The 22,514-nt window shown below is 57.6% G+C and overlaps 9 protein-coding genes and 2 non-coding genes across 11 annotated transcripts; 7 read left to right on the forward strand and 4 right to left on the reverse strand.

Annotated features, from left to right (window-relative positions):
- Positions 1-4,285: 4,285 nt before the first annotated feature.
- Positions 4,286-7,294, forward strand: B0H64DRAFT_322972 (uncharacterized protein; the record flags this gene model as incomplete). The annotated part of the gene is made up of 2 exons (XM_062800589.1): positions 4,286-4,555; positions 4,640-7,294. The coding sequence occupies 2 exons, from the start codon at positions 4,286-4,288 to the stop codon at positions 7,292-7,294; spliced, it is 2,925 nt and encodes a 974-aa protein (XP_062660050.1).
- Positions 7,295-8,401: 1,107 nt separating this feature from the next.
- On the reverse strand, positions 8,402-9,146 carry B0H64DRAFT_398501 (uncharacterized protein). Its single transcript, XM_062803959.1, has one exon. The coding sequence runs from the start codon at positions 9,050-9,052 to the stop codon at positions 8,621-8,623; it is 432 nt and encodes a 143-aa protein (XP_062660051.1). The 5' UTR covers positions 9,053-9,146; the 3' UTR covers positions 8,402-8,620.
- Positions 9,147-9,782: 636 nt separating this feature from the next.
- Positions 9,783-10,763, reverse strand: B0H64DRAFT_433061 (uncharacterized protein; the record flags this gene model as incomplete). The annotated part of the gene is made up of 2 exons (XM_062806029.1): positions 10,394-10,763; positions 9,783-10,330 (listed from the first exon to the last, which is right to left on the reverse strand). Exons 1-2 carry the CDS (start codon positions 10,569-10,571, stop codon positions 9,783-9,785), a joined length of 726 nt encoding a protein of 241 aa, XP_062660052.1. The 5' UTR covers positions 10,572-10,763.
- A 1,340-nt stretch (positions 10,764-12,103) lies between these two features.
- On the forward strand, positions 12,104-12,493 carry B0H64DRAFT_323097 (thioredoxin-like protein; the record flags this gene model as incomplete). The annotated part of the gene is made up of 1 exon (XM_062800594.1): positions 12,104-12,493. One exon carries the CDS (start codon positions 12,104-12,106, stop codon positions 12,491-12,493), a length of 390 nt encoding a protein of 129 aa, XP_062660053.1.
- A 550-nt stretch (positions 12,494-13,043) lies between these two features.
- On the forward strand, positions 13,044-13,476 carry B0H64DRAFT_442847 (uncharacterized protein; the record flags this gene model as incomplete). The annotated part of the gene is made up of 2 exons (XM_062806670.1): positions 13,044-13,372; positions 13,431-13,476. 2 exons carry the CDS (start codon positions 13,044-13,046, stop codon positions 13,474-13,476), a joined length of 375 nt encoding a protein of 124 aa, XP_062660054.1.
- Positions 13,477-13,865: 389 nt separating this feature from the next.
- B0H64DRAFT_374615 (uncharacterized protein) lies at positions 13,866-14,889 on the forward strand (the record flags this gene model as incomplete). The annotated part of the gene is made up of 2 exons (XM_062802352.1): positions 13,866-14,579; positions 14,758-14,889. 2 exons carry the CDS (start codon positions 13,866-13,868, stop codon positions 14,887-14,889), a joined length of 846 nt encoding a protein of 281 aa, XP_062660055.1.
- Positions 14,890-15,106: 217 nt separating this feature from the next.
- B0H64DRAFT_t82 lies at positions 15,107-15,187 on the forward strand. The gene has a single exon. It is a non-coding gene; the product is annotated as a tRNA-Thr (tRNA).
- Positions 15,188-15,202: 15 nt separating this feature from the next.
- Positions 15,203-15,284, forward strand: B0H64DRAFT_t83. Its single transcript has one exon. It is a non-coding gene; the product is annotated as a tRNA-Thr (tRNA).
- A 1,663-nt stretch (positions 15,285-16,947) lies between these two features.
- On the reverse strand, positions 16,948-18,962 carry B0H64DRAFT_172056 (fungal-specific transcription factor domain-containing protein). The gene is made up of 2 exons (XM_062798782.1): positions 18,324-18,962; positions 16,948-18,255 (listed from the first exon to the last, which is right to left on the reverse strand). Exons 1-2 carry the CDS (start codon positions 18,673-18,675, stop codon positions 17,120-17,122), a joined length of 1,488 nt encoding a protein of 495 aa, XP_062660056.1. The 5' UTR covers positions 18,676-18,962; the 3' UTR covers positions 16,948-17,119.
- Positions 18,963-19,474: 512 nt separating this feature from the next.
- On the forward strand, positions 19,475-21,229 carry B0H64DRAFT_417896 (major facilitator superfamily domain-containing protein; the record flags this gene model as incomplete). Its single annotated transcript, XM_062805274.1, has 3 exons — positions 19,475-19,666; positions 19,745-20,568; positions 20,638-21,229. The coding sequence occupies 3 exons, from the start codon at positions 19,475-19,477 to the stop codon at positions 21,227-21,229; spliced, it is 1,608 nt and encodes a 535-aa protein (XP_062660057.1).
- A 51-nt stretch (positions 21,230-21,280) lies between these two features.
- On the reverse strand, positions 21,281-22,494 carry B0H64DRAFT_461879 (uncharacterized protein). Its single transcript, XM_062807522.1, has 2 exons — positions 21,675-22,494; positions 21,281-21,618 (listed from the first exon to the last, which is right to left on the reverse strand). Exons 1-2 carry the CDS (start codon positions 22,267-22,269, stop codon positions 21,332-21,334), a joined length of 882 nt encoding a protein of 293 aa, XP_062660058.1. The 5' UTR covers positions 22,270-22,494; the 3' UTR covers positions 21,281-21,331.
- Between the last annotated feature and the right edge of the window lie 20 nt (positions 22,495-22,514).

Here is a 22,514-nt window from a genome sequence, read left to right on the forward strand (position 1 = left end):
CCCGACTGCCTAGTCTCATTGCTGCGCTACTTTCTGGGGGTTTGCTAGTCTAGGCTCCTCAACTTTGGACCCGTCTCAGATACTCTCCTGATGATACGTTGGATGACCGCAATCCCAATTGGAGATACCGAATATAAGACTCCGGAGTCCTCAAGGCTTCGAGGAGGCTACACAGTCGAACCAGGCCACTGGACGGGCGGGATATGTTCATGTCGCAGGGAATAACAAGCAGCGCTCTTCGGCGCGCCGGGTTTATTTGCCAACACCTGTAGCGTATCATTGTTTGTTCCGGGTATCATGGGCACCACTTGTGCTATTGGACATTCCTTGATGCAACTGGCGTCTTCAGCCCGTGGCTTTCGTGGAAGCCGCCAAATATAGTGAGGCATGACAGCTCGGACTGCGATTCGAAAAACGAACGCGATAGTAGTTGGCTGGAAATCGAAGCATTGACAGAGACCCAACGCATAGACTCCAGGATTCAAAACAGCAGTAGCCACCTAATGTATGATTACCTTCTGAGCTGATGACTTTCGACGGCTGTTGCGCGGTCAGTCTCTCGGACGAGATGACTTGTAAATGTCTCGCAGCCCCGAGAAGGATCGGCTTTACGTGGCCGACAAACGAACCGTTATATCGACTCCCAGGTACATTACTCAGAAAACCTCGCGATGGATTGAAAGTTCTCAACTCATCAAACTCTCCGCCATGCATGGTTGATAGGGGGCCGGGCTGCGGGGTTGCCTCAGGACGGAGGGAGTCTGGAACGACTACGCAGTACACCACTCACACCGGTCGAATCCTTCCGAGATCAACAAAGGTTGACAACACACAACTACCGTCAAGGGCTGGGCGGTCTAATAATGAACTGTCAAACCTCCGGGGTTACCTCGACAGTTTGATATTGAAGCTTCCTGAGTCTCGGCCGCCGAAGAGCGTGACCGCTGTCCGGTGTTACAATCTCGGCGGAATAAACCGAGACAGACCGAGTGCAATAGCCGGCCGAAGGACTTGTCTAGATGCGGGAGATTGCTTTCGCCTGGGATACGTGTTGTGGTTTCCACTCGATCATGATACTTCCGCCGGGTTGGTATTGGTGGAGAAAGAAACAACCCGAACGGCAACGGCGGGGACACATTCGCAACAGACAAACCTGAGGCATTCTGCCTTGGAGAGCGTGACACGCTCCATAACAAGATTCGGCTCGGCCACCTGTGGCTCTGTGAGCAGCCACCTTTACGAGGCGTTGACAGTGTCTCATCCAAGCCACCGGAGAGCCGAGGACACGGTCCTGTGACACAAAATGCCACCGCCTTCGAGTGGTGTGCTGGCATAGAGAGCATGGAATCTACCCAACACCATCTCGCATCTCGCGATAGGCTCATCAGAGATCCTGATCGATCGTCGGACCATGCACCACATCCACCGCTAGTGTAGCCCTACATGTGGCTGTCCCTGATCTGACACAGTGACCGGTCAAGAAGCCCCTCACTTCGTCGCGTCATCCATAGGCTCCTGCTCCCAGCCATCCGTCTTTGAGCCGCACGGAAAACGCTGACGTGATTTTGCCACTCCACCAGGAAGCGGTTTGACTCGACCGAACTGGCGATGTGTCCACGTAGTCCGCCCTGACTCCATCCGACTCTCCCTGCCCGTGTTTATGCGGCTATGCGTCCGAGCCAAGCCGTACTGGTCTCGGTTTGCGGATAAATCGACCCTTCCTGACGAGAGCTTGCAGGAAGATGCGGCGGGGCGCAGGTAGCGGGGGGTCTCGGTCCAAACACGAGAGACGCAAGCAATCTGTTGAGGGGGCGGGGGCCTATTATACGTGTCTGGAGGAGACAGATGGAACCAAGGCCTTCACCGCCCAAGGGGTGGAGACAGGGGCCTGACTATTGTGAGCGACCCCAGGATTCGATTTGTTGCGCTCCATGCTGGGAGCAAAATGCCCACCCTATGAGATCCAAAACAAAGTGCTCAACAACCCACTGGCTTCCTATTCTAGGCTGCTGCAGGTATGGCGGATGCCAACGTCCGAATAGAACGGCAGCCGTCCCTGGTGGCCAACCGTCGACTAGGACAATGTTTGAAATCTGACTTGCAGCACAAACAGCAACGGGGACGGAGGAGTAGCTAACGGCGGTATGACCTTGCGTTCGCTATGAAGGTGGGGACTCGACCTGCACGTCCGGAAGAAGTAAGTTCGAGACTCTTCCAGCGAGGGGGGGCAGGTAAGGGCCGGCCCGCTGGGATTGTCCCGTGAGTGGACTGCCAAGGTCGGACGAGTCCGGCACCGGTTGACCGATGTGGCCCGGGGTTGGGAGTGTCTTTACCAAACGCGTCTCGGAGCCGGAGGGTTCGGTTACCCCTCAGCGCGCGGCCCGGGGGCTTTGCAAGCTTGGGCAGCAACTACGGGTAACACGATGGCGCAAAAAGACAAAGCACGGCGGAGTGCGTCGTCGGCCGAGGCTGTTTATGACTGACCGTGTCTGACCATGTCTAGCCGCCACCTCCGAATGCGATTGCGCGTTCCGCTCCTGACTGGCTCGGCCAAAGTGACCTCTGACTTGTCTCTCACCGGGGCCCACCGTGTCTCAGCGAGCGGTCGACCTCCGTGCCTTACTTCGGTGCTTCCCAACGCTGCTGGTTGTTTCTCGCAAGAATGACGAGATGGACATGCGAGTCGTGCATTGGCGGCGGCCCCCAGGAACGGCTTCGATAACCGCGAGTCTGGACCTGTTCCCAGTTCTGAAGCTGGTGATGGTGCCCAGCCCGGGCCATTGGGCGACTTGGAGTGGGCGGAATGGGCGAAATGGGCGTGTCGGGATTGTCTCAGCAGTTGGGCCCCCAATGAAAGTGCAGCTGAGGAGGTGTGCAACTCCAGGTGCCAATTGCCTCGCCGTGGCTTGAGGAGGAGAAATTTCCAGCAAATGGCAAGAGCGCGTGACTGTTGCACGCTCCAGTCGTCTGCGGGACAGGGCTTTGGGAAGGCACGAAGTTGGAAATCGCGAATTGAGCAAGACCACGTCGAGGGATGTCGTGGCCTAACGATGCCCGAAAGCGGGGTCGCTGTCACCTAAAAACCCCTCTCATTGGCTTGGCCGGCGGCCCCGTTCCTTCCCGCGCTCAAACGCGCGGAGCCGCTGACGCTTATTTCGGGTCGTGATGGACGGAAGGAGCCATCGCCAGCCAACGCCCGGGTCCGGGCCTCACTGAGAGCGCCTCCCCGGTTTGACGGACCTGGCGGTTTGAAGAGAATTCTGATTGCCAGCCTGGGCCGGGCAGCCTTGGTCGTCGCCCCTGTCAATCCTTTCAATCGCCACTTCTTCTCTGGATTCAGGCGCTACGAATGAGGACTCGAACACGCGAGGCAACCAGCCACAAGCCAACCACCTCACCCAACCTGTAACTCATGGAAGTTGCTCGTCAGACCCGACGACCCTGCCACTGGTGATTTGGCAATCGGTGGCAACTGAACCTTCAATCACCTCAAGCACACGCGCGTGCCGAGTGCACGCAATGCCCCTGCGAACGAACGCCTGATTCCCGGCTTGTCCTGCTGAGTCCTTTCCCTCCGAGCACATCAGGCGCATTAGGTCTCGCTTGAGTGGCCCGCTTGGCCTGCCCTGCCCTGCCCTGCCCTGTTTTTCCAATGAGGCGCCCTGCAAGTTGCCAGTGCAAAACACAAAAAAACGCGCTCCGAAGCCCGACCCGATTCGACGTCTCACCGTGTCCATGCCCAATGCCAGCCCTTCAATTTTTCCCCATTCAGCACTTCGCGAGGCTGTCTAGCCACATTCAGAGTGACTCATGCCATTGCAGGGCCGGCCAAGACGGTGAGGTCACACACGAGCGAGACGCCCAGTCCCCCCGAGCCCTGGCCAGAGCCACTCAGTGCCAGTCCCGGTGTTGCTCTCCTGCGGCTCTCCCCACTGTATGCCCCCCGTTCGTGCTGCCATCAAAACCATGCTCTCCTGCACGCCCTAGCCCGCTTTGTCTCGTTGAGTTCCCGAACTGCATCACACGCCCTGTCCGTTCGTCTCGTGCGCACAACAAATACCATTCTCGTCCTAAAGCTCGAGAATTCCACCCGAAATGCCCTCCCGTGACAACATTATTCCAAACCCACACCACTACCACAACCCGATAGCGACTTGAAAGTCCCAAGAAGAACCTAAAAGAGAACCCGAGAGAGAGAGAGAGAACGCACAGACGACATCTGGACTCGAAAGACGTCACAGCACAACATCACCAACACATATCACTCCATCACAGTCCTGCCTCCATGGAGAGGGAACGACAATACCTTCGCCCGAGGGTAGGGGGCACCGTGACCCCAAGCTCCGACACCCGCTCCTCCGGGCGCCCCGCCGAATGGCCCCAGTGGGAGCCGGAGAGGCAACGTGAGCATGATAGCGAGAGGGAGCAACCCGCCAAATCCATCTTGAGGAAGACACTTCGCCCTTCGACAAGGCCACGCCGCAACTCTGACACCTCTGTCACATCATCCAGCTTCCACGGTGGAGGGGGTGACTCCGAGCTGGGGTCGGAGTCTGTTGTATCGTCATCTATCGTATCGTCGTCTGTTGTATCGTCGTCTGTTGCATCGTCATCTGCTGCATCGTCGTCATTGCCACAGCCCGTCCCCTCCAGCTCGAGTGCCCTGCCTAGGAAGGTCCTCAAGGCCAAATTTCCAGGAATTCCCGCAGAGCGTCAAGGTGTCGTCAGCCTGAGGCCGTCGAGGGGTTCCTCACCCAACATTCCATCTGTGTACCGTGTGCCCCCAGTCCGCTCAGTCCTGGGCTCTCAGTATACCTCCAACAACAGGCCCCAGGGGCGCAATGGCCGTCGCGGGTCGTACGACCGCCATGACAAGCTCTACCACAGCACGGACCCCGAGACCGAGTCCGCCGTATCGGAGACATCTGACTTGTCCTCCACCACGGAAGCAACAACCATCATCTCGTCGCCCTCGGATTCCGGAGCCAGCGATGTGACCCCTACCGAGACCGTCGCCAAGCCGACACCCTCGGTCCGCTTCACCCCCAGCGTCATCGGCTCCGAGAGCGTCGCCAGCTCAGTATCAGCAACCCCTGTCCGCAAAGCCAAGCCGCGTCTCAGTATCCGTGGACAGTCAGCCTCCGAAGGGGACCGCACTGTTGTCAAGAGCGGCAGCCGGTCAGTCCAGATCAAGATGCTCCCCCTCACTGCCGAGACCCCCGAGTCCCGGTACACCCGCGAGCTCGAGCGCTACCAGCAGGAGATGGAGCGTAGTCTGATGTACAAGATCGAGGTGCTCGAGACCGAGAGGGAGACGTTGCGTGAGAGCGAGGCCAAGTTGAGGAGGGAGCTTGACGACAACTCCTCTCGCCTCACCACGCTCGACAAGGAGAAGGCGGCGCTCGAGAAGGAACGCAACACCGAGCGGAGAAGCAGGGATCAGGTACTCGGCATGCTGGAGAAGCAAAAGGCTGTCTTTGACGAGTTCCGCAGCAACTTTGACCTGCAAAAGACCATGCTCGATGAGGTCGAGAAGGAGCGGGATGCCGAGCGCGCCAGCAAAAAGGACCTTCAAGCGAAGCTCGAGGCCACTCGTCAAGTCTTTGACGAGTACAAGTCCACGATGGAGCTGCAGAAGGCCATGATCGAGGAGACCGAGAAGGACCGCGACGAGTCCCAGGCCTCCAGGGACAAGGTCGGGGAGCGGTTTGCGGCGCTGGAGAAGGACTACAAGAAGCTCCAGGGTGACCGCAAGGACCAGGAGGAGCTTCTGACCCACCAGATTGCCGCCCTCGAAACCAGCAGGGACGCCCTCCAGGAGCAGCGCGACAACAAGGACAAGGAGATTGCTGACTTGCTTGCCAACCGTGAGAAGCTGCAGACGAAGATGGAGACTCTGACTGCTCGTGTGACTGCCGCCAAGGATGAACTGAAGGCTGCCGAGGAGCAGCAGCAGAAGATCAGGGATGCCGCCAAGCACGAGAAGAGGGTCCTTCGGAAAGAACTCGAGGAGGAACACGCGGCCGCAAAGAACCGCGTTGTTGAGTTGGAACAGCAAAAGGTGGAGCTTGAGAAGGCTAAGGCGTCCGTCGAGCAGGAGAAGGTTGATGTTCAAGCCAAGCTCGACACGGCCGAAGGGGAAATTGCCACACTCAACGCCCAGGTAAACGTTTTTACAGCGTCCACATCGGAGCTCAACGCGACCATCGCTACTCTCGAGGAGGGTCTTTCGACATCCAAGGCCGAATCAGTTGATCTCAAGATCCTGATCGAGGGCCTTGAATCTGACAAGACCGGCCTCCAGAAGCAGATTGAGGGTCTCAACACCGAAAGTACCGAGATGCAGGCACAGATCCACACTCTCAACACCGACCTTGCCGGCGCAAAGGCTGCCAACGTTTCCATTGCCGGCCAGAAGCTCGACTTGGCTAATGAGATGGCTGGAATTAGTGGCGCTCTCGCCACCGCGCAGGCTGAGATCACCAAGCTCACCGCCGAAAAGGCTGCCGCGCAGGCTGCTGCAAATGCCGAGGCCGGGAAGATTCCTGCCTTGGAGAGCGCCAAAGCCGAACTCGCTGGCAAGGTTGTAGAGTTGGAGAGTAAGATCTCGGAGGCCGAAGGTACAATCACCGAGCTTCGTGGCCAGGTCGCTACGCTTCAGGGCGAAGCCGATAAGATTCCTGGTCTATTCACTGAGAGGGTAGTCACGGAGAGCAAGATAACAGATCTTGAGGGGCAGGCCGCCTCCCTCAAAGCCAAGATTGCGGAAGTCGAGGCCGAGGCAGGCAAGCTTCCTCCACTGCAGGCAGCGAAGTCCGAGCTGGAGGGCAAAGTTTCCTCGCTCGAGGACCAGATCGCCCAGCTGCAATCCGACCTCTCCAAGGACCCCGACGCCACTGCTGCGGCCCTCCGCGCCGAGCTCGAAGCCAAAGGGCAAGAAATCACGCGTCGCGTTGATGAGATCAACACCCTCACCGCGAACAACACTACCCTGTCCGTTCAGCTCGGCGCCACGCAGCAACAGATCAACACCCTTCAACAGTCTCTCAACAGCGTAACCCAGTCGTACAACGCCGCGACCGGACAGGTGATCGACCTCCAACAGCGTGTCGACCAGCTCGCCTCGGCCTCCCGACGTGCCAGCCGATCCCGCACCTCATCCCCGCAGAAGAAGGACAAGGACCGCGACAGCAGCAGTGGCGGGAGCAAAAAGGACAAGCACCTCGTGGTCGTGCGGAACCCCGGCGACAGGGGCGCTCTGTCAGTCATGCTCCAGATCGCTGCTGCCATCTGAACCCCCCTCCCCGGCCCCCGCCCCCCCTTTTCGCCCCCCGACACCCGTTCCCAGGACCCCTCCTATTTTGGTACATATCAACCACTAACGGGGCTTTTGGACGACAACAACAGGCAACTCATCAGGCGGTGCGATCTAAAACTGAGAAAAACCATGTCCCGGCCCGGCAGCGCCAACACGACGCCGAGTTCGAGTGCGAACACGACCCCGCGGACCTCGATGGATTCGGTTGCGTCTTCGTCCCGATCCGGACCATGAACTACCGGATGGACACTACGGAACCTCGAGTCAAAGTCGAAGAGGCGGCGGTTCGGGAGTGGATGCCATATCCACGCGGGGCTCCTTACGACGGACGCCCCCCCGCCCCCGCCGCCCTCCCCCCCGCGCTTGTTTTACCCATCGGCAGAGGAACACCAGATTGAAGGAGGATTTTGTGCTTCGGGCTGGCTCGATTGTTTTTTTCTGCTGTTTCGTTTACTGTTCTGGTTCAACCCTTTTTTGTTTCCCTCGCCTCGAAGCATTTCCTCTTCCTTAATCGCTTAATCGTCAACACACGCAACGCATCATGATCATCGCTTGTCTCTCAACGACTCGCGTGCATCATCGGCTCGGTCCGTCTACATCTGGGTTGGCATTGTTTTACGAAAAGTGTTTTTTTTTTCCCTTTCTTTCCTCCATCATTTTGCTTTACTTTGTTTTTCTGTTGGGATGCATTTGTTTTTAAGCGTTGCTTTGGGTTGGCTCTGGTCATGACTGATGATGGGATACCCCCCCCTGTACGAGGACATCATGTAACGGTTTTTGCATTTTCCTTTTAGACTTGTTTTGGGCGCACAGCCTCTTTGTCGTGATGGGCGATGATGCCATTCGCGATTCATGGCACGGGAGTGGAGGGAATGTGCGAGGGGTGATGGATAGTATGTACACTGATGTTCTCAGGGGGTGGATACTGGTAGCATGTAATGGGGGTTGGTCCTGTAAGGGGGGATGGGAGTAATGGTGTAATGGTGTAATACGATGATGTTGGTGTTTACATCTTGACCTCCAGCGCCGTGGTGTTTGTGTTCGTGTGTGCTCGTCCTGCCGTTGTGGTCGTCCCCCCTGGCCGGGGCCATCCAGTAACAATCCATATCCACCACCCTTGATTCTGGATGGGCCTCCCCACACGGATTGCTTCCCAGTGGCCAGCTCGCCGACGAATAAAAACAGTGACCTGAGACCGCCTTTCTGGATCCCCCCATTAGCGAAGCGCTAAGCTATCATTGGCTGCGTTGAGCAACGTAAAAACACCAACCCCCGAGCATCAACACGGTGATACTCGGGGTCTCAGCTCGCGTCAACTTCGATTTCCGACCCGTGACGTGTGCCATCATCACTTGAACAGCACCCCGGGAAGTGGGCCAGGGGGAGCAATCCATCGCGGCGGCTATGGAGCCTCAGGATCGTCGTGGCACTCCGACGGAACGACGTCTCGGCCCTTTGGGGATGCACGGGGCTGGCGGCGTAAACGGACGCCCTCGCTCCGGTCTTGTCGGTTTCCGTTGCCATACTAGTATCATGCCGACTGCCACATACGGGAGAGGAATCAATGGAACGGAGATGGCCACGTCTTTCTGCGCTGGGTTTATCGGGGGGGTTGGACTGGGCTTGAAGGCGGTGTAGCTGTATGGAGGGGCATGAACATGCATCGTGGGTGCAGGTTATGCATGTGTGTACATGGGTGTTGTCGTCGGAGTCCGGGGTGGCTTGTGCCAGCATTGCTGGGGTAATTAGACGGAAATATGTCAAAAGAAGGTGAGGTGGTTGTGTCCTTTGAAAGGGGTGGATTTAGAAACCGGATCATAAATACGACGAGCTTTCCGTGATTCGAGGCCAACATCAACAAGTCTCAATAAGTCGTGGCTGATTTGTGTGGCCCGGCTGGGCTGATGCGAGATCATCATTCGACTGTGGGAGGGCTTTGATGTCGTTGTCTTCTGCTCCTCCTGTACATACACTACACGTGCGGTGGGTCTCGAGTTTATACACTATTTTAGATATCAAGGAGATCTGGAGTGTCGGGTCAGAGGGCAATTGGCAGTCCAGTGGCTAATTTGGTTGGCCCATAGCGCGACCGCTGCAGCATTGAGTGGTCCGGAAGCATGCCCTCTTGGTTAGGGGTCCACGACAGGGCTGTGGTGTCACAGAAGACGAGAAGGTGTGGTGTCACAGTGGCATCCTTGTCAAACCACGTTGCCTTATACCATGTCACCATGCATGTCGTGGAATGCCGGGTGGATCTAGAACCCGAATGGACACCAACGCCCGCTGAGGGCTTACCGGGGCTTACCGGGGCACCAAGTTGCAAAGGTCGGAACCGTTTGATTGAGACGCTGAAAATTAATAAATTATACAGTATTATGGTCATGATATGGGATGGTTGATCAACACCCATCATAGCCATGCATTTCGCTTTTCCCCCGTGCCCTTGCCAACCCAAGCCATTTGTTTACTTCTGCTCCCAAAAGAGGTCGACCGGCTTGCCATCCAGCCACTTCTCCATCTCGCCGTACATGCGACCGAATAGCTCACCGCCAGCGGTGGGCAGGTCCAGGTCGATCTGGTAGCCGAGACGAGCCTGAGCAGCACCAAGGTACTTGTAACCGGTGGGAATCTTCTCGAGCTCCTCCTTGGAAAAGACGGGAGCAGTGCGGCCGTCGGCGGGGACGACCTTGTCCTTCTCGTAGAACAGCTTGACGTACTTTGCCTTCCACTGCTTGGTCTCCGGGTTCTTCTCGCAGAAGAAGATGAAGCGGCAGTCGCAGTCAACGTCAAACTCGGCCGTCTCGGTGGCGGGAGAAGCGCCATTGCCACCGGTGGAGGGGTCGAACTTGAAGCGGTGCGTGATGGTGGCCTTCATCTTGCCGATGGCGCGGTTGTTGCTGCTGCTCAGCTCGACTAGCGTGCCGCACTCACGGTGCATGATGAAAACACCCTTCTCTTTGCCGGCCTTGGAGATGGCAATGAAGTCATCAACATGTTGGGGACCGCTCCAGGCTGATCAAACGTGAAGTGGTCAGTCGGAGTGTGCTTGACTGACAGAGGAAAGGCCAGACTTACTCGTCCAGACGGTGGCATCCTCGGTGAAGAGGTCGCGGTAGTTCTGCCACTCAGAAGCGTCACGATAAACAGGCCAGCCCTTGCAAAGCTCCGAGACGGCAAGGCGGTCGCTGAGCTCATCGGCGGTGCCGTTGATGTGCGAGTAGCACTTGCTGTGGGGGTCGATAGGAGAAGTCATGGTGTACTTGAATCTGACAGCGCTTAAAATGTTGTTGAAGATGTTTCGAATGACGGAGCTGAGGAAGGGAGGAATGGAGGGTTGGATGGGGTAGAAGAAGTAGTTGTAGGGAGAGAAACAAAACGAGTTTTTCACTTTGCGTGCTGAAATATTCAAATTTTCACCGCCGAAGACCTTGATCGCACCTTCCTGGCTCCTTTATCTTCAATAGGCCGTTATGATTCGGACGGAAGGCTGCTTTGACCCGCTAGCGCACCCTTTCGGCCCAACATTTCCAAAGTCCGGCTCAACATTGCCGACCATATCCGTGTAAGGAAGGAGGCAGAGAGGGATGAGAAGGCTCCTGGAACGTGTTTGTTGTTTTAGATGGCGCTTTGATGCCAGTCCAGGATAGACTTTGCCTTGGTTGGCACAGTGTAAGTGGCAAGGGTGATGGCATGGTGTATTTGAGTTTTCCAGGTTCCAGGTTTCTGGGTTTTGAGGCTTGCAGATTGTCTGACCCGAGCAGGAGAACAGATCCAGAGATCCACTGTTTTCATGCTGGCTGCTGAATTCACCTCGTGGCACGGGTAGATCCGGAATCCCGATGTTTGCTTTTCTGGTTCAGACCAGACAGGTTTAGGTTTCTCGAACCGAGCAACCAGGCCTGGGAATTGCGATTGCGATACGAATATCTGTGTTCCATGCAGTGCGAGACAGGGCCATGATCCTTCTGTATCCCCACTAACTAACCAGGTACCTTACCTAAATGGCGCTCGGTAGTCAGCCGAGCTGCGGTGAGCAGAGCCGCGATGCCATTGGGCTGCTGTGCACGCTGACTTGCACCATGCCAGAGAGGTATGCAGGTCCGCCCCTGGTTCAGGCGCACAAGGTACTGTATGAAGACGGGATTGGGACAATTTTCCAGGCATTGAGTGCCATGCCGTCGCTTTGCTGCATTGACTCTTGCTCACTTGATTTGACTTGATTTGGTTGTGGGTAACACCTCAGTTCTCGTCCCAGGCTCTTTGCTGATCAGCAAACGTTTTGAAGATCTTCATTCACCGCCCATCAGCCTTGGTACGGAGATAACCCCGGCCAAACAACCAGATTCCCGGGACTGTCTCCTGTTTCCCGAGTGTTTCCGATTTTTTTTTTCACCCCTGGCACAGTGTACGGAGAGCCGTCTGATGGTTGGTGGTTCCGGACCTGGCTCGGAGTTCGCGAGATTTACCAGAGAGCGGTGAAGGGAGCCTAAGCCACCTCTGCAAAAGATGGGTTTTGGGCTGGCTGCGTGGTGTCTTCTCAGAAATTTCTTCTTGTGCCAGTGTTGCTTCTCGTGTTGTTGCGTTCAGGGGTAAATCTAGAGGGTTAGGGCCTATTATGGGATATTCGCGGGCGCTCGCCTTGGCACCTGGCTCAGGAATTGCCCCTCCTGGAAGGAATTGCCCCGAAAACCCTTGCTTGCCCCTCGCATCCATGATCCATTGCAGCGCCATCGCATCCGCTCGCTCCGACACAACCCAATCCCATCCCCGACATCGCTGCCCGCCATGACCGAACCCATCAATCATGTTTCGTCGCACGGCGAATTCGACTCGCTCTTAGCGACGACGAAATATGTCATCGTCGACTTCTACGCCGATTGGTGCGGGCCCTGCAAGACGATTGCGCCGCACTTCCTCAAGATGGCCTCGACATTTTCCATTCCCGGTTATCTCGCCTTCGCCAAGGTGAATGTCGATAACGTTGGGTCCGTCGCCCAGAAGTACCAAGTCGCCGCCATGCCCACTTTCATGTTCTTCAAAGAGGGGAAGCAGGTCGCCGTCAACGGCAATGTCACGATACAAGGTGCCAACCTGCCGACCTTGACACAAGCGGTTGAGAAGATGGGGAAACTCGCGAAGGCGAAAGCCGACGCCGCCGCCGCGGGAAGTGCTTAGGCTTAGGCGAACATGGCGCGGCGGGGCAGGAGGACAACTACATTTGCGACGAAAGAGGGACTAAAGTCCGGGCGCATACACAGAGACACCCCCGTTAGTTGGCAGCTGGAGGCCTGCATGTTGGGGGGCGGGCCTGGCATATTGGCAATAGAACATCGTCCTCTTCTCGATTCTCCCTTTATCCCATCCGCCCAAGTCGTCGTATCGTCATCGCCGGCTCGTGCCGGGGGGAGAAGTTGGTTACGGGCTGGAGCCGGAGCGGCTAAGGCCAGCTTGAGGTTGGGTCCGGATTCGGATCCGCCTAGGTAGAGGTGATGTCATACTGCAACGGCGCCGTTCTCCATGCTTCGTCATGTTCGGTGGCTCAATTCTCGGACCCATTGTCGCCATCATCGGCCGATCGCGCCACGGACCACCGATGTCAACCGCCGCCGATGCCAACCCCTTGCTTCTATCTTTTGCCCTAGAATCTCGGCCTTCCTGTCGGTAGCAAACAGATTTCGACGGGATCACGAGATATCACCTGCGCCCACCCTTCAAGTGCACAATCATGCCCGACCACCCCACCAAACGACCGGAAATGGAACAACGCCGAGCAAGCGACTCGGTTGCCAACAGCGGCACCCAGACCGAAGACGATCGAGTATCAGGAGGGCAGGATACAAGCCTCACAAGAGCCCAGAGCCTCGACCGCCAACGGCAGCTTGCGCAGAGGCCACCTGCTCGGGATGCCCAAGTTACCAGAAGGCCAGACGAGGAGATGGCACCACAGCATGACTCGGACCGGCGCGGCGCCCCTGCAGTCCGGTTGGACATGGACTTAGACGTCGACATCACCATGAAGGCCAAGATAAAGGGTGTAATTGAGTTATCTATCCTGTAAGTCTGGTTTCACGTTGCGCCGATGTAGGGGGCTGAATGAACCTAACGCCTACAGTGACTCGGAACAGTCCAATCAACAACGGCAACCAAGGCAACCTTAGTCGAAATTGCTTCCGCCTACCGCCTACCGCGCATAGAGCGGGTTGCCGACAAAAGTGTTGGATTTAGGGCACATGGGTTAATTTGGGGGTGGTGGTGGGTGGACGGTAGTGGCGGTGCTGTCTCGGTCACCTGGTCACGCGACGAAGTTGACTGATCGGACAACCATCACACCTCATCCTCACGAGTTGCGCACATCGCGTGGAGGAGCAAACACAATATGGAGGACAGAATAAAATCCGGGACGCAGCCCAATGCGCTTTGCTGGTCCCCCTGAAGTCATCCACTCCAGCTCCTGCAGGCCGTCGCATTTCTCCCTGTGGATTTTACTCAACCGAACTAAAGGGTCTGGCTAGCCGAATAATACCCAGCGTCCATCAAACACTCGAAAATGCCATCCTCGCGTCGTTCGCCGCGGCCCGGCTCGTCAGAGCCGAAGACATCAAAAGCGCCGCCCGAGATCCTCCACCTCCTCGGCCGCGCAGTCCTCGCCTACTCGCTCAAGAAGCTCAGCGAGCAAAAGCAAAAGCCACCTTCCAAGTCCCGATCGCAAAGTTCACGGCGCAAATCTAGCCGTAGCAAACCCCGAGAACCCTCCTCCACCAGCAAACGCGGCAGCAGCCGCGATATGCCCCGCAGCGACAGCGGCGACATGCACGCGCTCGTCAGCCAGCTCGCAGTCGGCGTCTTCGCCTTTGGCATCCGCGCCTTCATCAGGCGCAGGAAAGAAGCCAAGAAGAAGGCGAAGGCGGCTGCGGCGGCCGCTCAGGCTGGCGCCCGGTCCGTCCCCGGTGAACCGGGAGGCGCCGGAGATAAGAAAGCCGGCGGCGGCGCGGTCGACCCGGAGCTTTCGGCCGCCCTGGACAGCGTCACCCAGGAGCTGCAGGGCGCGTCCGACTCGATCAGGCGGCTGGCCCGCTCTGCGCCGCCGCCGCTGCACCGCGAATGCGCGGTCCGGGACGCGCTGGAGGCGGACGCGGACCGGCTGACTGGGTCGCTCGCGAACATGCAGGCGAGCATTCACAACATGAAGAATCTACACCCGGGGCTAGAACGGGGAATGAGAAGCCGGCAGCAGAGCGAGAGAGGGAAGGGGCGAGCGGAGGTGAGGGAAAGGGGCGGACTGAGGGAGAGGGGTGGACTGAGGCAGAGGCGACCGGACGGGGTTAGGGAAAGGGTTGGAGTGGACCGCCGACCAGAGGAGGGGGGTGCCACAAGGAGCAGAGGGATACCGCGGGCAGAGGAAGGAAGGGCGAGGAGTAGGACGGTAGATTTGCCAAGAGAGGAGGCGAGCGGTGAGGGACACCGGCGTCACAGGGAGTATCGAACCCGCGTTCAGCCTGGAGAACGGCACCGGCACCGTCGCAGGCGGGATGAGGAGGAGGTACAGCGCGGTCGTCGACGCGAGCCAGTAGAGCGGTGACGGGCCCCCTCTGACATCCAACGCCCATATCCCGGACCGCGCAAGCTGCTTGGTCCCCGTCCCTCCGGCGCCGCACCCGTCCGGGGCCCACATGCCAAATTAGCCTTCGAGCCGCAGCCCGCCAGACCCGCTTAGGACCAGCCCTAACCACGACCTCCACCGCGTCCCCACCACATCACCACCAATATCCCTCGCGCCCTTCATCAAACGCCCGCATGGCTCAGTGGTAGAGCGTGTCACTAGTAAACCTAGGCATGACAAGGTCGTCAGTTCGATTCTGGCTGTGGGCAACGTCCTCCTCAGATGCCCGCATGGCTCAGTGGTAGAGCGTGTCACTAGTATATCTAGATCATGACAAGGTCGTCAGTTCGATTCTGGCTGTGGGCACAGTTTAAGGGAGAGGGGCGTCGCATTACTTTTGCTCGTGAGTCTTTTTGCCAGGCCCTCGATGGGGATGGTTAGAAAGGGGTTTGCATTTGACCGGGCATTATTAGGGTGCTCGTGGGGATACCTTCTTCCTATACATATAACTTATAACACTTGAACTTGCCGTACACCTTCCAGCCTATCCAAAGTTGCCGTGCCTGTGACATTGTACAGCGCTATCCTTGGATATAACACTGCCCAAAACACCCCTTCTGAACGTAAACCGGGGGAACCGAACCCGGCGCTGTCGTGGCACCAAACCCGTCACTTTCACCTCTGTACATACCCCATTACAACAACCAAAGCACCTAACCCCCAAGGTAGGGACCTAACCAACCCGCGCTCAACCACCCCCCGTATCCGTAGAATGCGACACCCTCGACCCCCTCCTCGACGACCCCATCCCACTACTCCCCTTCCTACTACTACGCACGCGAATCGACCGATGGTACCGCCAAACAAAGTAGAAGAACCCGACCAGAAAAACGGCGAGCAGCACGCCGACGATGGCGCCGATGGTTACGTTCTGGGCGTGCATGTCGCGGGATCGTAGCAGGTTTCTTCTACTGTGGGGTGTTGGTTGCGGGGCGGCATCATGGGTGTAGATGGATTGGGCGTGGAGGGTGTCGCGGGAGGGGTGCTGTTGCTGCTCTTGGTGGTGGTGGTGGTGGTTTTGGGGTTGGTGTGTCACGGGTTGGGGAGGGCGGGAACCGAGGGGATGGGTGCTGATGTCGGTTGTCGCTGGGCTGGTGGCCCGGGCTGGAAGGAAAGGGGGGCGTGGGATGTACATTGGGCGCGGTTAAGCCGCGGCTTGCTGCTCAGGGGGGTTCGTATGGTGCCTGTCATGGGATGGGGACTGGGTAGCGTTGGGAGGTGGATCGCTGGGTCATCGGATATGGAGGCTGGAGAGTAGAGGTTTGGAATGGGGAATGGGAATATGGCACGCGCTCACCGAGCTTCTCGTGAGGGTGTACCCCATCTTTAAGTCGTCTCCCCCGGCGCAATGCACGCTCTCCGCTACGGGCGGCATGATTGCAGGGCGAAACTCGATGACTGGCATCGCGGGTGCCGACGAGATATCTCTGATTGACCAATTTGAGGCCTGCGGGGGCAGCAGGGCTGCAGAGCGCCAGAAATGCAGCAGCGTGGGATGGCACATTGGGACCCAGGAACCCTATCGCAACGTGGGAGCGGCGCACGAAGAAGCGCGGAAAGTTCCCATCCACGGCTGCAGTAACATCAACCAGCGCCCGTCACTGGCTGTTGCAAACCAATAACCGCATGAGAACTGGTGGGGCGGTAGCGAAGACACCATTCGACGAATGCTGGCTGTCAGATGACGGAGGACGGCAAGCTGGCAGCTCGGCTCGTCATCGGCGGACGGACTTGTGCAATGGTCACGGCAGGCGGAGTTGGGATTCGAGGGAACCTCGCGATGTTGGATGGCCTTGACAGGTGCTTTGCGACCTTGAAGGGCATCGAGGTAAGTTTGTGACCAGTTTAGCTAAACGACGACCGCGGCGAAGAGGTTCCGTTTCACGAGAAAACAGCGCTCATGGCGGATGGGGTTGGGCCAGGAGGGTGCACGATAACCATGTGCTCAGGGGCGGAGAGGAAAATTGGGGTCAAGGCCCGGTGACATGCGGGGAAGCCACGGGGTGCCAACTCACCCCGCCTCTCCGTGTTGGATTGACAACTCAGGGGGTGAGGCTCTCGAAGTTGAGCAACACACGTGAAGCGTTAGGGAGCACCTAACCTTGAAGCCAGACAAAAACGTCTAATGGATTTGGAGTTTCTCATACGATCAAACACTTCTCCCGCATACTCTTCAACTCGAGCAACCAGTTCCGCCTACCCTCTCTGGCCGGCTCCCGATCCCTAGCATCCCAAAGGTGTTGCAACATCTGCATGGCAGTCCGGATATAGCCCCACGGACATATCCAAGGGTTCGTCGTCCATACGGCCTGCATCCGCTCAATGCACCAGGCGCGCTGCACCGGGTCGTCCGTCTGGGCGCCGACGACAAACGTCGGCCATATCGTCCCCTTCAAGTGGATATGATCGATGGGCACGGCCGCTAGGTAGCCTAGGACTTCCTGGACGAGCATGTCGACCGAGGATGGGAAGGGAACCGCTTCCGGGACGGCGAGAAGGATATACAAACATGCGGTGGCGCGGTGGGCTAGCGCGATGCTGAGACGGATGTCGAGATCGTCTTGAGTGGAGAGGCCACGGATATTCTGCACCCACTCGACGAGGTCGAGAGACCGGGCCTGGTGAAGCAGGGAGAGGGCGTCTTCTTCGACTCGATTGTGACCGCCGCGGCTATACAAGTTGCTAGCCGAGAGAAGGATGTGAAGAATCTCTGGCGGGCAGCAGTGGTAGCTGAATGCCTCGGCGCGCTTCAGGATGGACAAAAACTCGATGGGGTCGTGCTCGGCCCAGGATGTCAGGGCCACCCCGCTAATGGCAGACCCGAAAACTCGGTAGGTGAGGCAGTCGGCGGCGATGGCGTTGACGCAGTCCATGAGTCCCTGGTCCAACTGCTTATGGTCCGAATGGCGGAGCGACGACATCAGAGCACTGGCGGCTTCGATGTGGACTTGCCAGCTCCCCTTGCCCGAGTCGATCAGATCGAGATTGATAAGAAAGACGGTGGCGGCGAGCACCATGGCTTGGTTTTCGGGCGTCATTCTGTCGACAGCGGATCGAAGAAGACTCAACGCTTTGCCTTTGGCCACCAGGGCGTCGACTAGCTCCGGTCGGCCGGGTTGGTTCTGGTAACCATTGAGGGCGACTAGATGCATGGCTCCTGTGGCTACGACGACGGCCCGGAGGAAGTCGAACTCATACAGCAAGGGGAGGACACCGCGGAAGGGGTTGCAGTCATGTTGATCGAAGGATACCAGGTCGCGACAGACGGCCGTGGCGACTGTGGATGTTAGCAAAGACAACGGAATGGGTATGGGTTCAACTCTGGTTTGTTCCAGATTTGCTTACAGTGATGGACATAATGCCTGGTTCGGTGGTTTAAACCATTCAACAGGGGGTCGACAAGCGACGGATGGACGAAGAAAGATTCTTGAATTGGAGTCCGAGTCTGAGGTGGAACTGAACCCGACTTCGGCCCTGGCTTCCCGGACCTCTTCACGTCAAGCTGTCCCACCAGTTTCCCGCGGATGGCTGGGGCATTGGCCCACCGAAAGAGGGTGCCATAGCCAAGACAGTGCTCGCCCGAGATGGAACACTTTCGACAAGATGGAAAAGAGCGATCGCAGCGAAGACGGCGGCGGCGGCAGTTGTGGCAGGCCCGGGGCTTTGCGGCTACGGGTGCGCGGTCAAGCCCTTGCATCGAGGAGTTGGGTACTTGGACGGCGTCTTCATTCCTGGCGTTTGATGGGCGAATCGAGTAGTGGATGGGAATTACCTGACCTTACGGATTACACGGTAAAACAGTGATGTTGGTCAGGTTGATGGCAGCATTGGCAGGTGATCAGGTCTTTCCCGGCTTGGGCGATTCCGGAAGAGCCTTCCTGCAGCGAACTGACGGCTCCGAAAATTGGAGACAGTGGCGCCCCCGCGGCTTTGCTCCACTATTTCGGCAGGCGCCGGCGCCGGCTTTGGCAGTCCGGAGACGCTAGGCTCAAAGCGGTACTTAAAGGGCACGCCTTGCATTCGGGTATACTGTGCAAGTTTGGCTTATCAATCTCTCGACCGTAGAACCGGAGAAGATTCGAAAAGAACGGCTTGGGGTAAGATTTTGGAGAACACTCGTTTCTCCGACTCGGACGAGATGATCCGCGTGCGAGATCGCCTTGTTCCCGACTTGTTGATTCAGAATGGTTCCTGTTTTGGCCACTCAAAGATGGGATGAAGGCCAATGTGGGGTCCCCCCAGTTCGCCATGTTTTCCGACGCTAACCAAAAATGGCACCAAATCTTCAACTTGCAGGTTCTGGATCGCGCAGGTGCAGGCCGCGGCAGGCGTCGCTTCAACAAAAAAAACTAAACCCCTTGACTAATCACATCTCCGTGCATCAAGCCAAGTTTCGCTCGTGCTTAAAACCGTGGATTCCCATCACGTCAGTCAAATCGATCACTGGAGCATGGAGGCATCTGCATAACACCACCCTCCTCTTAACACCCTGCATCATGAACCGCAAGGATGAGGAGAGCATCACTGGCACCGGCACGGACAATGATAGAGCCGATACCGTGCTAGCGAGTCCGGAAGTTGATGCCATCGACCTTGATCAACTCGGTCGTCAGAGGCCGGCCGTCTTCAAAAATGCAGTCTACGAGATTCTGTTCTGCATCTCCTTGCTAGTCTCCATGTTTATGGCTGTAAGCTCCCCCTTACACAAGCTTTCGAGTTTGTGTTACCACCGCGTTCATATCTAGGTATGCTAACCCATCATCCAGGAATTCTTCATCTCAGGCTTCAACATTATCCTTCCCAATGTCTCCAAGGCCCTAGAGATCCCCAAGGACTCCCAGACCTGGCCTGCCAGTGTCTTCTCCCTCGTCACCGGTTCCTTCCTTCTGCCCTTCGGCCGTCTCGCCGATATTCACGGCGCTTACATCGTCTTCAACGCCGGTATCGTCTGGTTCTTCATCTGGACCTTCATTTCTGGCTTTAGCGTCAACTACCAGATGCTCATCGTAGCTCGGGCTTTAGGTGGCTTGGGACCTGCCGCCTTCTTGCCGACGAGTATCATGCTGCTCGGCAAGACCTACCGCCCCGGGCCGCGCAAGAACCTCGTATTTAGTCTGTGGGGTGCGTTTGCGCCCATCGGCTTTTTCTTGGGTATTATCACCGGCGGTGCCACGAGCCAGTATCTGTCATGGAGATGGTATTTCTGGTTGGGATCCATCGTCGCCTTTGCCGTGGCCGTGTGTTCTTTCATCACTATCCCGCGCGACGGGGCGCAGACACGCGCCGAAAACGCTCATATCAAGATGGACTACTTGGGCGTCGCGACCACCGTGCCGGGACTGATCCTGACCACCTTCGCCATCACCGATGGCGCCCACGCTCCTCAAGGCTGGAGGACCCCCTACATTCTAGTCACGTTTGTGCTGGGCCTGTTGCTGCTTGCCGCCGCCGTCTACGTCGAGGGCTGGGTCGCCGAGCAGCCGCTGCTGCCGTTCGACTTGTTCAAGCCAAAGTACATGGGCCGCATGTGCATTGCTTTGTTCTTTGCCTACGGCGTGTTTGGCATATTCCTGTTCTATGCCAGTTTCCAGTAAGTTACCAAGTTTTCCGTCTTGCAAGTTACAACCCTCACTCCACGGAGACTAACACAGTTCCTCAGCATCGGCGACTACATGGGTGCTTCAGCCCTCCAGACCGCCGTCTGGTTTACTCCTATGGCTGCTGGCGGTATCATCCTCGCCACGGTCGGCGGATTCACCCTGCACCTACTCCCCGGCCGGGCCCTGCTCGTCATCTCGGCATGTGGCTTCTTCGCCTGCTGCCTTCTGTTTGCTTTTGCACCCATTGACGCAAACTACTGGGCCTTCATCTTCCCTGCCATGATTGGCTCCACCATCGGCATCGATATTACCTTCCTTGTCACCAACGTCTTCATCACCACGAATGTGGCCCGCGAGAGGCAGGGCATCGCTGGCGCCCTGATCAATACCGTGCTATTTGTGGGTATCAGCTTCTTCCTCGGCCTTGCTGACCTGGCCGTATCGGAGGACGGAAAGAGGGGCGGCACCGAGGGTCACAAGGTGGCCTTTTGGTTTGCCACAGCCTCTTCCGTAGTGGTCCTTGTAATCTTCGCCACCATCAAACTCGGTAAGGCCGAGAGCGACTTGACGGTAGAGGAACGGGCGCGTATGGAAGGGAGCAGCGAGCCGAAACCTGCGTCGGCGACTGGGAACGAGACCGCTCTAGTATGATTTGGGATAGGGCAGTTTTGGATAGACAGGATAGAGGATAGCGAAAAATGGGATTGGATATAGAACATCTAATAATCAACACGCAACTAGGGATCCCCTCGGCTATAGCTCATCCCTCACCCATTCCTTTTTGATGTCCTTCTTGGCTTTCTCACGCTCTTCTCGCTGCTGCCGCCGCTCGTTTCGCTTGATGGTCCTGTGCATCTTCTCCCACATTTGCCGCGCCCTTTTTCCTTCGTCCGTCTCTACGACTGACAGGGCCTCGATCTTGAACGTGATGTCGCGCTTGCCAATGTCTCGCTGGGGCTTGGTATGATCGACAGGCCACGCGAGCACTGTGTGGTCCTCGCCAGCCTGGGGCTTATACTTGGCCAGGTTGTTGAGGTCGCCTGCACCGTCGGTCAGCATCTTCCCAACACGAAGGACGAAAGGAGGTAACCCTTACGTTCACAACCGCTCCCCTTCGCCACCCACAGTGGTAGAATCTCGTAGATAGCCCCCGCCGGGAACACCACAATCTTACCTCCACCCGCGCCCGCCGCCTCGGGCACTTTCCCCCCCTCCCGCCCTCCATTCTCGCCCTCCCCCTCCGCCTTTGGCTTATCAAACACCGCAAACAGCCACCTCTTCTCATTCGCCTCGCTCTCATCCCTCTGCTGCTCCTCAATCCACGCCCTCACCCCCTCCGGCACATCCCCCCACTCCATCACCACCAGCTCCCTCTCCAGGCCCTTATGATCCACCCCGTCCCAACTGCCCACATACTCCCTCTGCCGCAAGAACTTCTCGATCCCGCCGCGCCAGGGCGCCAGCCCCGAGGGGGGCGCCTCGCCCAGGTCTTTGAGCTTGTACATGCGCGCGGCAAACGTCGCCGCGTGCCGGCACAGAACCTGGAAGCCGCCCGGGTCGGTGCCGTCGTCGGGGAAGGACCGCGACCACTGGAAGGTGGGTACCACGCCGTACTCGTACACGTCCCAGTTGATGGCGGCGCGGGCGAGGTGGGAGAGCCCGGCGAGGGCGAGGAGGAGGGTGGGGCGCATCTTGCTGGTGGGCGGGTGGGTGGTTGCTTTTCCCTTTTTGGTTTGGGGTTTGGTGTTGGGTGTATGTGAGGGTCGAGGTGTAAGGTGGTTGCTGACGGTGCCTCGGGCAGGCGTGATGATCAGCAGGTTGTTAGTGAGGCTTTCGAGGGCAGAGTCGACTCGAGAACCGTGATGGCCACATGGCCGTATTTAAACTGCCGCCGGCATGTCTGGTATGGAGTTTGCCATCCGGCTATTCAGCCATG

This window comes from Chaetomium fimeti (assembly GCF_033439085.1).
Source record: "Chaetomium fimeti strain CBS 168.71 chromosome Unknown B0H64scaffold_4, whole genome shotgun sequence".
Taxonomy (NCBI): domain Eukaryota; kingdom Fungi; phylum Ascomycota; class Sordariomycetes; order Sordariales; family Chaetomiaceae; genus Chaetomium; species Chaetomium fimeti.